Raw genomic sequence first — 13015 nt, forward strand, 5'->3', positions numbered from 1 at the left:
ACATCATTCTGCACATGAAGTTATGTCTAAATATGTCTGCTTCACTTCTCTTAAATTTCACTGAACAAAGTAACATGTAACTGGATTCCGTATTGTGAAAAATGAAAAACTGTTTCACTGAAAACACTGATGCCGCTTTCTTAACATCTGTTCTTTCTGCTTGTGCTCTGTAGTTTTTATATCATGTCCACGCTTAAATTTAAATCACAATAACAGCTAAAGTTTGAGACCAAGAAAGTCCTATATTTGAATTCACAACATAAAATTACACAAAGTATAATTTCAGGCTTCACATTTCCAATAAGGATACCTGGGTTCTTATGAGACCCAAAGCTCCAGCTGAGCTGGTGATGTATTTCAGCTGGAAACATGTATTCCTAGCTACCATATATCTTATTTAAATGTTTTATTGAGTTATGTTAGTCATCATATAGGACATCAGCAGTTTTTTATGTAGTGTTACATACTCCATTGTTTGTGTATAACACCCAGTGCCCCATGCAATCCATGCCCTCCTTAATACCCACCACCACACTCACCCATCCCTCCACCCCCATCCCCTCCAAAACCCTCAGTTTGTGTCCCTAAGTCCATAGGCTCTCATGGTTCATCTCCCCCTCTAATTTCCCCCTTTATTTTTCCCTTCCTTCTCCTAATGTCCTACATGCAATTCCTTACATTCCACAAATAAGTGAAACTATATGATAATTGTCTTTCTCTGCTTGACTTATTTCACTCAGCATAATCTCCTCCAGTCCCATCCAACATATATTTTAGAAACTGCATGTGCATCACGGATATTCACAGCCTTCTTCAGTGGTACAGCACACTCTCAACTCATAATCAACGCATTTGATAAGCCATGGTGAGTTCAAGGATAGCAACCAGAAAAGCATGGTAGTTAAACATCACACAGTCTTAGCAAGAGCTGACAACCATCAAGCACTTAGTCTGGGAACATAAAGCTAAGAGTATATTTCGGTTCTAGATAATAGGTTCTAATATTATAGGAAACTCAAAACAAATATAAAAATTTTAATGAGCCAAACTAAACAATATTGTCTAGAGAAGCACATTTGGGTAATCAAGCTATAAAAAACAAGGAGGTGATTACTATAAACATGAGGATAGTGGATACTTTGAGGAACAGAGAAGGGTAATGATAGGTTGAGACACAAAGGGAAGCTCCTGTGGTGCTTGGTAGGGTTCTATTTCTGGATTTGCTTGTTAGTTACAAGAATATTCAACTTAATTCATTGAGATTTTGCTTTTCCCTTTATCTATGTTTTATTTTACAATAAAACTGTCTTTTTTTCTTTTTTTATTAATTTCTTTTCAGTGTAACAGAATTCATTGTTTATGCATCACACCCAGTGCTCCACACCATACGTGGCCTCCATAATACCTACCACCTGGCTCCCCCAACCTCCCACCCCCTGCCCCTTCAAAACCCTCGTTTGTTTTTCAGAGTCCATAGTCTCTCATGGTTCATCTCCCCTTCCAATTTCCCTCAACTCCCTTCTCCTCTCCATCTCCCCATGTCCTCCATGTTATTTGTTATGCTCCACAAATAAGCAAAACCATATGATAATTGACTCTCTCTGCTTGACTTATTTCACTCAGCATAATCTCTTCCAGTCCCGTCCACATTGATACAAAAGTTGGGTATTCATCCTTTCTTTTTTTTTTTTCCAGCATAACAGTATTCATTGTTTTGGCACCACACCCAGTACTCCATGCAATACATGCCTTCTCTAATACCCACCACCTGGTTCCCCCAACGTCCCACCCCTCGCTCCTTCAAAACCCTCAGATTGTTTTTCAGAGTCCATAGTCTCTCAGGTTCACCTCCCCTTCCAATTTCCCCCAAATCCCTTCTCCTCTGTATCTCCCCTTGTCCTCCATGCTATTTCTTATGCTCCACAAATAAGTGAAACCATATGATAACTGACTCTCTCTGCTTGACTTATTTCACTCAGCATAATCTCTTCCAGTCCCGTCCATGTTGCTACAAAAGTTGGGTATTTATCCTTTCTGATGGAGGCATAATACTCCAGAATGTATTTAGACCACATCTTCCTTATCCATTAGTCCGTTGAAGGGCATCTTGGTTCTTTCCACAGTTTGGCGACCGCGGCCATTGATGCTATAAACATTGGGGTATAGATGGCCCTTCTTTTCACTACATCTGTATCTTTGGGGTAAATACCCAGTAGTGCAATTGCAGGGTCATAGGGAAGCTCTATTTTTAAATTCTTAAGGAATCTCCACACTGTTCTCCAAAGAGGCTGCACCAACTTGCATTCCCACCAACAGTGGAAGACGGTCCCCCTTTCTCCACATCCTCTCCAACACACGTTGTTTCCTGTGTTGCTAATTTTGGCCATTCTAACTGGTGTAAGGTGGTATCTCAATGTGTTTTTTTTAAATTTTTTTATTTTTCAGCATAAGAGTATTCATTATTTTTGCACCACACCCAGTGCTCCATGCAATCCGTGCCCTCTCCAATACCCACCACCTGGATCCCCCAACCTCCCACCCCCGCCCCTTCAAAACCCTCAGATTGTTTTTCAGAGTCCATAGTCTCTCATGGATCACCTCCCCTTCCAATTTCCCCCAAATCCCTTCTCCTCTCCAACTCCCCTTGTCCTCCATGCTATTTCTTATGCTCCACAAATAAGTGAAACCATATGATAATTGACTCTCTCTGCTTGACTTATTTCACTCAGCATAATCTCTTCCAGTCCCGTCCATGTTGCAACAAAAGTTGGGTATTCATCCTTTCTGATGGAGGCATCATACTCCATAGCGTATATGGACCACATCTTCCTTATCCATTAGTCCGTTGAAGGGCATCTTGGTTCTTTCCACAGTTTGGCGACCGTGGCCATTGCTGCTATAAACATTGGGGTACAGATGGCCCTTCTTTTCACTCCATCTGTATCTCTGGGGTAAATACCCAGTAGTGCAATGGCAGGGTCATAGGGAAGCTCTATTTTTAATTTCTTGAGGAATCTCCACACTGTTCTCCAAAGTGGCTGCACCAACTTGCATTCCCACCAACAGTGGAAGAGGGTTCCCCTTTCTCCACATCTCCTCCAACACATGTTGTTTCCTGTCTTGCTAATTTTGGCCATTCTAACTGGTGTAAGGTGGTATCTCAATGTGGTTTTAATTTGAATCTCCCTGATGGCTAGTGATGATGAACATTTTTTCACGTGTCTGATAGCCATTTGTATGTCTTCACTGGAGAAGTGTCTGTTCATATCTTCGCCCATTTTTTGATATGATTGTCTGTTTTGTGTGTGTTGAGTTTCAGGAGTTCTTTATAGATCTCAATGTGGTTTTCATTTGAATCTCCCTGATGGCTAGTGATGATGAATACTTTTTCGTGTGTCTGATAGTCATTTGTATGTCTTCATTGGAGAAGTGTCTGTTCATGTCTTCTGCCCATTTTTTGTCATGATTATCTGTTTTGTGTGTGTTGAGTTTGAGAAGTTCTTATAGATCCTGGATATCAGCCTTTTGTCTATACTGTCATTTGCAAATATCTTCTCCCATTCCGTGGGTTGCCTCTTTGTTTTGTTGACTGTTTCCTTTGCTGTGCAGAAAAACTGTCTTTTTTCTGTAGCCATGTTGAATTGACTTATTCCATGTTATTTCCAGAATACAGAAAAGAGCCTGCATGTTAAGGAGGCATCTAGGAGCTCAAGAAGAGGAGTAGGGATGAGGCACAGCTTAAAGGTGCAGAGCTACAAAGCTCTGAAAACAGGAGTTGTGTGAACATTCTGTGTAAGACCTCCTTCATAGGACAGAAGGTTGGATCGTGCTTTCTGAGTCTATTTCAGCCCTAAAGTTCTATGACCTTTTAATTCCCAGCACTATCCCAACCTTATATGGTTAAAGACCGTCCAGTGCATTTTGTAATTTGGGCATTTTGGGAGCTAAGTCCTCTGTACTTTCCTGTCTCTGGGTTTATCAGTTCAGTACGTACATCACGTTTGTGAGCACTTTTGTGTACATGAGTGTCTGTGCATAACAATGAAATCTGGAACACTGAAAAGAAATTTAAAAATAAATAAAAACTTTTTTTAAAAGTTATGCAAACATAAAATTTTAACCATTCCAAGTTTAGTTCTAGACCATTATGGTAAAATCACCAGTGTGAAAAATAGAGTAAGAAATGAATAGAATAATAATTTGTGGGTAGGTGATTTCAATTTTATTTTTGAGGATTAAATTTGAACCAACTTAGTTCCTATTGTTTTCACAAATGCTAAACTTCACCAACTCCCTTGATGAATATTATTATCTTCAGTGAACATATAGAGAACCTGGTGTACATGAGGGTTACAAAACTGCCAAAGGACACATTACCTCTGAGTAGTGAAGCTGGGATTTGACACCAAGATTTGAGTCCAGAATCTGTGCAATTAAGCACTATGCTTAACTTAGCTGACCTCTTACCACATAAATACTTCACACTCATTACTTAAATTAAATTTCCATTTTGAATTGAGGAAAATTACATCCTAATCTCATGCTACTTGGTAGTAATAGTTCCTTCTTCATGATTATAACATTTCCATGTTATAGCGGAACTGCTTATAACAATGATATACCATAGGTAAATTATTTTACTTGACTGCAGCAAATAAATTTATTATTCCTTGACCCCACTCTATGATATATATAGATATAGATATAGATATATAGATATATAGATATCTCACCTTAGATCTGAAGTTCATGGTCAGAAATTATATGAACAAAAAATTTATAAACAAAAAACTAAAAGATATTTACACACTAAGTCAGTCATTAACCAATCCACCTACATAATGATATACTAAAGTATTCACAATAGTGAAATATATATTTTTATCACCTTTCTGTATTCTTTTAGAATTGAAATGGGGTTTTACCTATAGAGTTCCGAAACAACCAGAGGATTGACTCAGATACATGGTAAATTCCATGCAGAAAAACAACTCACTGACTTTAATGAGCTGCTTTTTTTCCAGTTAACTCCATTGCTACTTTTACTGAATGGCCAGGTGAGTAACAGCTAACACAGGTTACTGTGTGTATGTGGTAACCAGAGGCTTCTGAAATTAGTTTAAATTCTGAAACAAATCAGTAAGGCTATTTAAATGCTGTGTTCACAGTCATGAATAGTATTCTGAGAAACATAGGGCCTCTGTACATGGCAATGAAAGTTAATAAGAAAGATGAGTATTCCTGGCACCAAAACACAGGCACAAAATGGGGCAATATAGTGGGGAACACCAAAACTGATACAAGGAACATCAGTGTCTACAATGTCGAAGAGCAGAGAAGAGCAGAGAAAATATGGGGGTGATGTGATGATAATATCTGGAATGCACACATTTGGAAATTAATTCAGAAAGTTGTGCTGCTACCAAATAGTGCAGCTTATCTCAAGTACATGGGTCATTTAACTTTTTACCTCCACTCCTTTGATAAGGGAAACATTTGTCATGATCAAGTGATACTTATGTCACACGGTGAAGAAAGAAAAATTCCTCAAAATATACCCCACTCTTTTTTTTTTAAGATTTTATATATTTATTTGACAGAGAGAAATCACAAGTAGGCAGAGAGGCAGGCAGAGAGAGAGGAGGAAGCAGGCTCCCCGCTGAGCAGAAAGCCCGATGTGGGGCTTGAACCCAGGACCTGGGATCATGACCTGAACCGAAGGCAGCGGCTTAACCCACTGAGCCACCCAGGTGCCCCTACCCCACTCTTAAATTATATCACTAACACGGATTTGTTACCTAACCATGGGGATTTGTTACCTAACCAAAACACAACCATAGGTGTCATAGTATCCTTAAACCCTCTCAATGCTTTACAATTCAGTGTGATTAGGTTTACCATATTATTTTTAAAACCACTCTGGTTATGAGTAAACACAGAGAGGCTTTGGGCAAGGAACACAAGGAGAGTGTTAACAGAGGTGGTCCAAATGGGAGAGAGCACACAAACAACTGAATTGGGGATACTTATGGCAAACTACATGGCAGGCTATTTCTGCCTAGGGCTGATGCTATTTTGATTACCACGATCTTGTCTCCTAGACTTTCCTACAGAGCCATGGACACAAGCAATGGAAGTTCCACAACATATTTCATCCTGCTGGGCTTTTCTGATCGACCCCAATTAGAACCCATCATCTCTGGGGTGGTCTTCATCTTCTATATTGTGACTCTGGTAGGAAACACAACCATCATTCTTGTATCTTACCTAGACACCCAGCTCCATACGCCCATGTATTTCTTCTTATCCAATTTGTCTTTTTTGGATCTCTGCTATGCAACTAGCATTATCCCCCAGATGCTGGTAAATCTGTGGGGCCCAACAAAGTCTATTACGTATGGAGGGTGTGTGCTCCAGTTCTTCTTTGCCCTTGACCTGGGAGCCACTGAATGTCTTCTCTTGGCTGTGATGGCCTATGACCGCTATGCTGCTGTCTGTCAACCTCTTCACTACACGGTAATAATGAACCCTCAGCTTTGCCAGAAGATGGTGCTCACTGCCTGGTTAGGTGGTCTTGGCAGTGCGTTAATTCTTTGCTCCCTGACTTTGAAATTACCAAGATGTGGGCACAGGGAGGTCAATAATTTTTTCTGTGAGATGCCAGCATTGATCAAGATGGCTTGTGTACGCTCAAAAGTAATGGAGATCATTGTCTTTGCTCTTGGAGTGATATTTCTTCTAGTACCTCTATCACTAATTCTCATCTCATATGCAGTAATCACTCAAACAGTCGTGAGGATCAAGTCAGCAGCAAGTTGGAGTAAGGTCCTTAATACATGTGGTTCCCACCTCACAGTAGTAACTCTGTTTTATGGAACACTCATTTACATGTACATGAAGCCACAGAATAGCACATCCCAAGATGAGGGGAAGTTCCTTACTCTCTTTTACACAATCATCACACCCACCCTTAACCCTCTGATCTATACTTTAAGAAACAAAGATGTAAAGAGCGCAGTAAAGCGAATACTGTCTGTGGAGAAATGGTCAGCCAAGTCATGAGTTAGTTGGAAGAGAGGTAAGGAAATAATATTGACCTTTACCAATAGATGTATTGATTCATTTATGCAAAGAGCATTTATTGGGTGTTTACTGGGTACCAAGAATTGTACTAGGTACTGGCTTTGTAAATCAGTAGAAGCAGACAGAAACTATAAGGAGAGAGATAGTCAATTCATACACTTAAAAGACTTCAAGACTGATCAGGGCTACTGATAAGTAAACATAACTATGAGATGTGATTAAGTACAGTAACAAATATTAAGAAAATACTGCACAGGGAAATATATTTTAATTTAAGATTCACAGGACACTGATTACTTCTTCCAAGACTTAACACTTTTATGGAAAATAACACACCCTTGAGGCACCTGATACACCAGCAGGGCCTTTGTTCTGGAGATCAGATAACCATTGATACCCACTCTATCTTCTGCTTCTAGTTTTAACTAGGCACAAGGCCACCATATCACATTTCTGCCTACCACATTTCTGAACCTGGCTTCCCCCAACACAATGCCAGAGATTCAATGTGTATAACTCCTGAGTTATCTTCTCAAACACGAAACCATTTATTCTCACTCTTCCCCCACCCCTTCCTCTTGGCTGGAATGTGAATGTGAAGAGTATCTAGCTTTACCAAACCCTAAGAGGGAATGAAAAAATAAGATGGAAAGAGAACCACCCACCAATAGAGGAATGCCTCCAGAATAATATAGGGGGGGGGAAGCTTCTATGTTGTTTAATATTAATTAAGCCACTCTGCTTTGGGATCTATTAGAGTAGCTTAACTTTAACCCTCAGTGGCCTGATAAGGAGTTTGGTATTTCCTATAAGGTAGTATGATCCTTGGGCCAGCAGCAACACCATTACTTGGTCCCGTATCAAAAATGCATACTCTTGGGCCCACCTCAGACCTACTGACCAGCTATCCAAGGATGGATCCAGCAACTGATTTTTTTGAAGATTTTATCTATTTATTTACTTCATAGAGAGACATGGAGAACGGGAACACAAGCAGGGGGAGTGGGAGAGGGAGAAGCAGGTTTCCCACTGGGCAGGGAGCCCCATGTGGGGCTCGATCCCAGGACCCTGGGATCATGACCTGATGTTTAATGACTGAGTCACTCAGGTGTGTCCCCACCCACCCACCTACCCCACCCCCAACAGCAACTGATATTTTTAACAAACACTACAGGTGATCAGGATAAAGTCTGAGAACTACTATAATATAGAATAGGGAGATGTTGGGTTCTAAACAGAAAATTAACATAGTTTTATGGATTTTAATTGATTTCCTCCCCATACACCTGTGAAAGGGGGTGGGTAATGGTTTTTCTAGGCTCTTAGATAAGAGAAATAAAGGAAATGAGGCGTTTCCTCTAAATGAAATCACTATAAAAGGGTGTTCTTTATTTAATACTATCCTCTTGCTATTTTGTTTAATAATATTCTTTGTTTTGTTGAATTATGGTGGCAGTAATGGTAATTTTCTGGAAAGGGAATTGATCTTATTTAACAAAATAAAAATTTAGCAATCTCATATTACTTTCCCCATTTTTTTTTACTCTTTTTTAGTGGTAAATACATTCTAACTCTGAGAATCTCTATGCCGAAGAGAAAACTATTCCCCTTCTCTACAAATCAACCATTTAAGAATTGGAAATTCTGTCTGCATGTGAGAGTCCTCACATTGTCGGTGCCCTTGCTTTGTGATTACAAGGCCAAATAAGCCACAATCTACCTGGAGTATGTGGGTGGGGTTCTGAGGTGTATAGGGGTTAATGTTCTTCTCTCTTCCATCCTCAATCTTTGTGGTTCCCACATTCCACAGGGAAAACACATTAAAACTTTACTTTAAACATTTGATTCTTCAGGGGCACCTGGGTGGCTCAGTGGGTTAAAGCCTCTGCCTTCGGCTCAGGTCATGATTCCAGGGTCCTGGGGTCGAGCCCCGCATCGGGCTCTCTGCTTGGCGGGGAGCCTGCTTCCGTCTCTCTCTCTGCCTGCCTCTCTGCCTCCTTGTGATCTTTGTCTGTCAAATAAATAAATAAGATCTTTTTAAAAATATTTGATTCTTCATTGAACACTACATTAAAAACTAATGATATACTATATGGTGGCTAACTAAACATAATAAAAATGAAATAAAATAAAAATTTTAGGCTGCAAAAAAATTAAAAATTTTTAAATTTTAAAAATAAACATTCAATTCCTTTCTGCAGGTAACTTTAAAATAGCCAGGTGTGTAAGCCTTAAGAATAATAAGGAATCTGAGAGAGGGTGATGATATCCAGAGACAGGAAGCCCTAGAGACACTGTAACATTTATGGTGTTGCAAGGACTTTGTCTGGAGAACATTTAGAATGGTGACACTGTGGACAATGGAAATGAGTATCAAGTTTTGTGAAAGAAGCTCACCCCCAATCTTAGTAAACTAGTGATGTGTCACTTACAAACCTTTCACTCAACTCTTAAATCAGTTGCTATCTTACTTTCAGAGAGATATCCTTAAAAATCTCATTAATCTATCCTGTGAATTCCCTCCAAAACCAGTCACTACACTGGCATTATCCTTTTCTGTGTTTGTTGTAGGTATGTTTGAGGAAAAGGCACTGGTGAGCTTTTCAACAACATAGAACCTCTTATTCATGTGTGATTTTACCGTGTCTAATTTGGCTTCTGAAATGATTCCATATTCAGTAAATGTCTGGATAATGATTAAGTGAACGAAGAAGTTTTTTTAATAAATATACATGAAAATATTCTTATTCTACAGAATATGACAAATGTTCATTGGGTAATGAATACTGGAGATGCACCTTCAGGCTTTTAACGTTTAGGATATTTGCAACACCTGACACCTAAGAAAAGGGAAGTAGAGTATAGTTTTTTCTTTCACCTGCATAATAATATAGAATCCTTATGAGTGTTTATCTGGGCATGACAAAAACAGAAAGAATAAAAGAAAAAGTTTCTCATTATCTCATAATGTAGAAATCATGACTGCAAACTTTTTAGTTAATTTCATTTTAAATTATTCCCTTCCATACTAAAGTTTGGGTCACGCTGAGTAGCTGATTTATTTCTCCCAATGTGTACATTTACATCAGATAAATCACACCCAAGGGAGAAAAACTTGACTCCTAGAAGAGTGGGAAAACCTCTCAGTTGATGGGTGGCCCTCCAAAGGCCACTGTACATGAACAGACACACCATGTAACTGATGTGAGAAGGTCACTGGGAGAAAGATGCTGACAATTACAAGACTGGAAAAACAATGTCTTTGTGTTGTAGCACATGCTTGTCCCTGTCTGCAAAGAGGACTGAGCTCTCCCCAGGGACAAAATGATGGATGAGGAAACATACCCAGGCTCTAGCACCTGAGGAAGGTATGAATGGTCTTCTAGGTTAGTGAGTAACACCTTGCATTCAATGATGACCTCAGCTAATCAAGGTCAAATGTTAGAGACTCCTTGGTATTCTATATAAAAAGCTTGATAACATAATGTATTATCAAGAATTTGGGGAAACAGAAACCTCAGCTTTTCCTGATTGTGGTAGTGATCTGCTGCCACCTAAACACTCTCTAAAGAAATAAACTGTCCTGCTGCAAATGACAGACATAGGCTGAAAATCCCTTACCCACAATTCTGAATTTAACCAGTTTGGAAAATTGAAAATGTTCATAATGTTGTTGGCAGCAAATGTAATAGATGGGTCCTAAATAGGTATGAGGCTTCTTCTGCTCTTTCAGTTCTGGTTTTTTAAAAAGTCAGATTTTTTTTTTTTCCAAGGCAAGACGGCAGAGGAGTGAGGGGCTCCGTTTCGACTGTCTCCTGAATTTAGCTGGGTATCTTCCAAGCCAGTCTGAACTCCCATGAAATCAGCCTGAGATGTAAGATTATATGTCCTGGATCTCTACAGGGGCAGAGGATCTTCCATGCAGAGGTACAAAGAACAGAGTTGTGATTGCGTGGACAGATACCGGAGGCTAAACAGAAGGGGGAGGGGGCCATCAGAAGCTACCCATTGGAAAGTAAAATAAATCCCCAGTGCAAAAGTGTCCTGCACCTGGGGACAAACGGTGGGACCTGGGCAGCCGCTCGTGTGGACCTGTGCCTACAGACATGGGGGGCTGCTGTTGCTGCAGCCGCCATCCACAGCCACTCATACCAGGATTGCTTGTGGTTTTGAGGCACAGGGGCAGAGACAAGCTGGGGCCTGGGTCCACCACTGAGAGGATCACTGGGGGCAGGCACCACCTGTGGAAGGCTGCAGTTTTTAGCGGCACTTACAGAGGAGGAGACTATGTATTCTGGAGGGTTCAGAGAGGAATAGACTGTGGTTCCTCTCCTCTGGGGCAGAGGTCTGGGTGCAGATATTTTCCTTTGTTCTGACCCTCAGAAAAGATGCAAAAAAACTGCCAGAGAACCAAAGCCCAAAAAACCGGTTTGCACAGAGTCCAGCCCCTGGAGAGGGGGCAGGGAACTCCACCCAAGCAGGACCAGCTGAAAAACAAGGCAGCAGGCCCCCCCTGCAGAAGACAAGCTGAAAGAACAAGAAGACAACCACCACAGGGTCCCCATAAAACTGTAAAACCCCAACACCAGAGGAAAACAGTATATTAAGCTCCCAGTGTTGCCTCACAGCCTGTATATTTCTTAGATACAACTTTTTTTTTTCAGTGTTCCAAGATTCATTGTTTATGCACCAAACCCAGTGCTCCATGCAATTCTTTCTCATGTTTTTTCTCCTTTTTACCTACTTACCATTTCAACTAGATGTTTAATATAACATATTCCATAGTAACTTTCTTTTTCATAGTAACTTTTTAACTCGTACTGTTGCACACATATCATTCTTCTTTTTCTTTTTTCTATATGTATAGATATAAGCTTCAATGTAGTCATTTTTTCCCTATTCAATACTACCTCTCTCTATATATATATACCAGTTTAATTTCCCTGTAACTCTGGGAAGTAGTGTTCTCTAACAAAGAGAACAAAATACATCCAGGAAGAACTGAAACACCTTATCTCGCCCACATTAGGAGATTATAGCCTCCCCTCCCCCCACCCCTCTTTTTTCTTTTAATTTAACTTGATAAGTATTATTCTTGGAGAGGATGTGGAGAAAGGGGAACCCTCTTTCCCACACTCTTGGTGGGAACACAAGTTGGTGCAGCCACTTTGGAAAACAGTGTGGAGATTCCTCAAGAAATTAAAAATAGAGCTTCCCTATGACCCTGCCATTGCACTACTGGGTATTTACCCCAAAGATACAGATGTAGTGAAAAGAAGGGCCATCTGTACCCCAATGTTTATAGCAGCAATGGCCACGGTCGCCAAACTGTGGAAAGAACCAAGATGCCCTTCAACGGACGAATGGATAAGGAAGATGTGGTCCATATACACTACGGAGTATGATGCCTCCATCAGAAAGGATGAATACCCAACTTTTGTAGCAACATGGACGGGACTGGAAGAGATTATGCTGAGTGAAATAAGTCAAGCAGAGAGAGTCAATTATCATATGGTTTCACTTATGTGTGGAGCATAACAAATAGCATGGAGGACAAGGGGAGATGGAGAGGAGAAGGTAGTTGAGGGAAATTGGAAGGGGAGGTGACCCATGAGAGACTATGGACTCTGAAAAACAATCTGAGGGTTTTGAAGGGGCGGGGGGTGGGAGGTTGGGGGATCCAGGTGGTGAGTATTAGAGAGGGCACGGATTGCTTGGAGCACTGGGTGTGGTGCAAAAATAATGAATACTGTTACGCTGAAAAGAAATAAAAAAATTTTTTAAAAAGTATTATTCTTGGGTTTCATTTTGGCTGGGTTTTCTTGGTGGTGGCTTCTAATCACTCTGAATTTTCCCAGGGTGCACTTTGTCTGGATTGTGGTTGATATTTTTGACTCTGTATGTTCCCCTTAACCACCCCTCAACAGAATGA

General features: G+C 40.3%; 1 protein-coding gene across 1 annotated transcript; it reads left to right on the top strand.

The window, feature by feature from the left end:
* Positions 1 to 6117: 6117 nt before the first annotated feature.
* Positions 6118 to 11688, top strand: LOC111138637 (olfactory receptor 2W1-like; the record flags this gene model as incomplete). Its single annotated transcript, XM_022490667.1, has 2 exons — positions 6118 to 7031; positions 11673 to 11688. Coding segments are annotated over exons 1-2 (930 nt in total), but the record flags the coding sequence as incomplete, so codon positions are not given.
* Between the last annotated feature and the right edge of the window lie 1327 nt (positions 11689 to 13015).

Source organism: Enhydra lutris, unplaced genomic scaffold, assembly GCF_002288905.1.
Source record: "Enhydra lutris kenyoni isolate GAN:26980312 unplaced genomic scaffold, ASM228890v2 scaffoldscaffold93, whole genome shotgun sequence".
Classification (NCBI taxonomy): Eukaryota; Metazoa; Chordata; class Mammalia; order Carnivora; family Mustelidae; genus Enhydra; species Enhydra lutris.